The sequence below is a fragment of the Malurus melanocephalus genome, unplaced genomic scaffold (assembly GCF_030028575.1).
Source record: "Malurus melanocephalus ecotype Western Australia unplaced genomic scaffold, MMel_1.1 scaffold_613, whole genome shotgun sequence".
In the NCBI taxonomy this organism is placed as follows: Eukaryota; Metazoa; Chordata; class Aves; order Passeriformes; family Maluridae; genus Malurus; species Malurus melanocephalus.
This window is the reverse complement of record NW_026623845.1, coordinates 329,168-333,166: the sequence shown is the minus strand read 5'-3', so window position 1 is coordinate 333,166 and position 3,999 is coordinate 329,168. Positions and strand designations below refer to the sequence as shown.

The 3,999-nt window shown below is 63.0% G+C and overlaps 1 protein-coding gene across 1 annotated transcript in view; it reads left to right on the top strand.

The window, feature by feature from the left end:
* FMNL1 (formin like 1) overlaps positions 1 to 3,999 on the top strand; it is a 19,465-nt gene that overhangs the window by 12,084 nt on the left and 3,382 nt on the right. The window contains exons 17-25 of the mRNA XM_057383170.1: positions 4 to 127; positions 244 to 365; positions 781 to 983; positions 1,658 to 1,892; positions 1,987 to 2,055; positions 2,311 to 2,391; positions 3,215 to 3,344; positions 3,427 to 3,590; positions 3,815 to 3,916. Coding sequence (XP_057239153.1) covers positions 4 to 127; positions 244 to 365; positions 781 to 983; positions 1,658 to 1,892; positions 1,987 to 2,055; positions 2,311 to 2,391; positions 3,215 to 3,344; positions 3,427 to 3,590; positions 3,815 to 3,916 — 1,230 coding nt within the window. The remainder of the gene's footprint in view (positions 1 to 3; positions 128 to 243; positions 366 to 780; positions 984 to 1,657; positions 1,893 to 1,986; positions 2,056 to 2,310; positions 2,392 to 3,214; positions 3,345 to 3,426; positions 3,591 to 3,814; positions 3,917 to 3,999) is intronic.

The following is a 3,999-nucleotide window of genomic DNA, read 5'->3' as shown; positions in this document are numbered from 1 at the left end:
GTGCCACCACCCCCGCCCCCGCTCCCGGGGGGACCGGAGGGCCCCGTGCCCCCCCCTCCACCGCCCCCACCCCTCGGTGGAGAGCTCCCGGCCGGGCCCGGTGCCCCCCACACCGCCAATGGCTCAGGTGAGTGTGGCCTAGGGATGGAGGGGACATCCCCTGGGCCAGGTTTGGGGACACCCTCACGTGGGTGTGGGCCCCCTCCACCCCGTGAYGTGCCCCCCCTCCCTGTGACCCCGCAGTGAAGGTGAAGAAGCCCATCCAGACCAAGTTCCGCATGCCCGTCTTCAACTGGGTGGCGCTGAAGCCGAGCCAGATCGATGGCACCGTYTTCACCGAGCTCAATGATGAGAAGGTGCTGCAGGTGAGGACATGGGCACGGGGGCCAGGCTGGCTCAGTGCCCCAGCCCATGCTGAGGGTGCCTCATGCCCACCCCGGGTGTCACGGGGCTGCGGGAGGAGCTGGAGGTTGGAAAAGCTCCTTAGCGCCATGGAGAGGGACAGCTCGGGACCCGGCGTCCTCCTCCTCCTCTCACCCTGTCCTTTGCTCCATCCTCATCCTCACATCCTGTCCTTTTCTCCTTCCTCGTCTCTATCCTCTGATCCCCTCAACCCCTCCTGTCCCCTTGATTGTCCCTGTATTTGTCCCCTTGTCCCATCCCCTTGTTTCCTCTTGATCCTCTCACTGCTCCTGCCCTCACCCCGATCCCCYGGTCCTGTCCCCATCCCRATGTCCCCSGCCACCTCCCYGCCGTGCCCTCAGCCCTGTGTCCCMACAGGAGCTGGACATGAGTGACTTYGAGGAGCAGTTCAAGACCAAGGCRCAGGGCCCYGCCCTGGACATCAGCGCCCTCAAGGCCAAGGCCACGACGAAAGCCCCCAGCAAGGTGACCCTCATGGAGTCCAACCGGGCCAAGAACTTGGCCATCACCCTGCGCAAGGGCGGCCGCAGCGTCCAGGACATCTGCACAGCCATCGAGACGTGAGTGTGGGCGAGAGGGTGGGGCAAGGTCGGGATAAGGGCTGGACAGAGGGATTGGGATGGGAGGGGGTGTGATGGGGTGCAGGGATGGGTTTGGGGATGCAGGGACAAGATATGGAGAGATGGAGAGATCTGAGGTGGAGAGATGGAGAGATGGAGAGATGAGGGGTGGAGAGATGGAGGGGTAGAGGGGTCAGAGATGGAGGGATGGGGGGATCAAGGGATATGAGGTGGAGAGATGGAGGTATCTGAGGTGGAGACATGGAGGGATGCAGGAACCAGATAGGAGACGAAGGAATGTGGGGACCAAACACGGAGAGATGGAGGGATCCATGCAGAGAGATGGAGGGATGTGGGATCAAGATACAGAAAGATGAAGTGGTGCAGGAACCACTGTGGGAGTGGAGAGCTGCAGGGACAGAGATGAAGGGATGTGAGGACCAGATACGGTGAGATGGAGGGGACCAGCTGTGGGGGTGGAGGGATGATGGCACCAGCCGGGGGTGGCAGAGGGGCTGAGGGACCTGCGGCACGGGGTGACAGTGCCACGGGCGGTGAGATGGAGGGGACCAGCTGTGGGGGTGGAGGGATGATGGCACCAGCCGGGGGTGGCAGAGGGGCTGAGGGACCTGCGGCACGGGGTGACAGTGCCACGGGTGCCCCACGCCGCGCAGGTACGACCAACAAACCCTGAGCCTCGACTTCCTGGAGCTGCTGCTGCGCTTCCTGCCCACCGAGTACGAGCGGACGCTGATCGGGAAGTTCGAGAAGGAGCAGCAGCCGCCGGAGGAGCTCTCGGACGAGGACCAGTTCATGATCCGCTTCAGCAAAATCCCGCGGCTGGCCGAGCGCATGAACGTCATGATCTTCCTGGGCAGCTTCGGCGACACGGCGCAGCTGCTCACGCCGGTGTGTGCCGGGCGGGGTGGGGCGGGCYGGGGGCGGCTCCCGGCGGTGCTCACACCCTTCCCTCCCTCTCTGCCTCCCTCCTTCCCTCCTGCAGCAACTCAACGCCATCATCGCTGCCTCCATGTCCCTCAAGTCCTCCAGCAAACTGCGCCACATCCTCGAGGTGAGCGCTTTGGGGTCGGGTGGCCCTGATGGGTGCAGGGTGGCACTTTGGGGTCGGGTGGCCCCGATGGGTGCAGGGTGGCACTTTGGGGTCGGGTGGTCCTGATGGGTGCAGGGTGGCACTTTGGGGTCGGGTGGTCCCGATGGGTGCAGGGTGGCACGTTGGGGTTGGGTGGCCCCGTGCAGGGTGCTGGCAGGTGTCTGTAGGCACCGCACCCTCCCAGCCCCGTGTCCCCAAGCTGTGGTGTCCCCGCAGATCGTCCTGGCCTTCGGGAATTACATGAACAGCAGCAAGCGTGGAGCTGCCTATGGCTTCCGGCTGCAGAGCCTCGACGCGGTAGGGTCAGCGTGGGGTGCCCGGTGTGGGGTGCTCGGTGTGGGGTGCTCGGTGTGGGGTGCTTGGGGACACTGCCACTGCCAGCCCTGGACACAGAGTGACACAGGGACCAGCTGTAGGGATGGAAGGAGCTGCTGTGGGGATGGAGGGACACGAGGTTCAGCGGTGGGGATGGAGGGATGAAGAGTCTGTAGGGTTGGAGAGAAAGGGAGGAGGTAAAGGGATGGAGATGTGCAGGAATGGGGCTAGAAGGATGGAGACCAACTATGGAGAGGTGAATGAGCTCAAGGACGTTGATGAGGGAAGGATGGGAAGAAGAAAGGTGGGAACCAGCTGAGSTGAGGATAGAGGGAGGATGGCCATACATGGGGAGGTGGGAATGAACTCCATCTGTGGGGATAGAGCTATGCAGACCCAGCCGTGAGGATAGAGAAAATGGGAATCAGCCATGGGGATAGAGGGATGTAGATCTGGCTGTGGGGGTGGAGGGATGCAGATCCAGCCATGAGGATGGAGAAAGATGGGAATTAGCCATGGGGATAGCGGGACATAGTTCTGGGTGTGGGGATGGAGGGATGCAGATTCAGCCACAGGGATGGAGGGATGGAGAGATAAAGATCCAGCTGTGGAGATGGAGGAATGGAGGTCTGGCTGTGGAGATGGAGGGATGATCCTGCTATAGGCATGGAGGGATGGGCTCAGGCACAGAGATAAAGGCTCACCCGAGACAGCCCCAAGCAGGGTGAGGAGCTGTGGCTGACCCTGCCCTGAGCAGGGTGAGGGGCAGTGGCTGTGGGTCAGAGCTGACCCTGCTGTGCCCCAGCTCCTGGAGATGAAGTCCACAGACCGCAAGCAGACGCTGCTGCATTACCTGGTGCGGGTGATCATGGAGAAGTACCCRGAGCTCACTGGCTTCCACACCGAGCTGCACTTCCTGGACAAGGCAGGCACAGGTAGCGCCCGCAGGCCCTGGGGGTTGAGGCAGCCCCTGGTACTCCATCCTTGCCCTGACCCCATGCCCCTCGCCTCCTGCAGTGTCCCTGGAKGGCGTCCTGCAGGACGTGCGGAGCCTGCAGCAGGGCATGGAGCTGACCCGCAGGGAGTTCATGAGACAGGACGACAGYCCCGTGCTCAAGGACTTCCTCAAGGTCAATTCAGAGGTGATGGAGAAGCTGCAGGCTGACAGCAAAACTGCCAAGGTGGGTGCTGGGGTGGCGCGGGGTCGTGGCGTAGTCCCCTACATGGGGACACTCTGCTCACACCTCTGCCCCAGGGGACGGGCTCCTGGTTAGGATGTGGCTCCCATGGGACATTCAGGAGGGATTTGGGGTGGGATGGGGAGTGGGAGAGGCTGGCAGGAGGCGGTGGGCGATGGGCACTGCTGCCCAGGCACAGCCCCCGGACCGGGTGTCTCTGCCCACAGGAGGCCTATGAGTCAGCTGTGGAGTATTTCGGGGAGAACCCCAAGACCAGTCCCCCCACCACCTTCTTCCCCATGTTCATGCGCTTCATCAAAGCCTACAAGGTAGGAGGGGCAGGGGGTGCTCAGTTTCTGAGGGCTGGGAGGGAATTTGGGAGGGGGTCTGACCCCACTTCGGAGCAATCAGC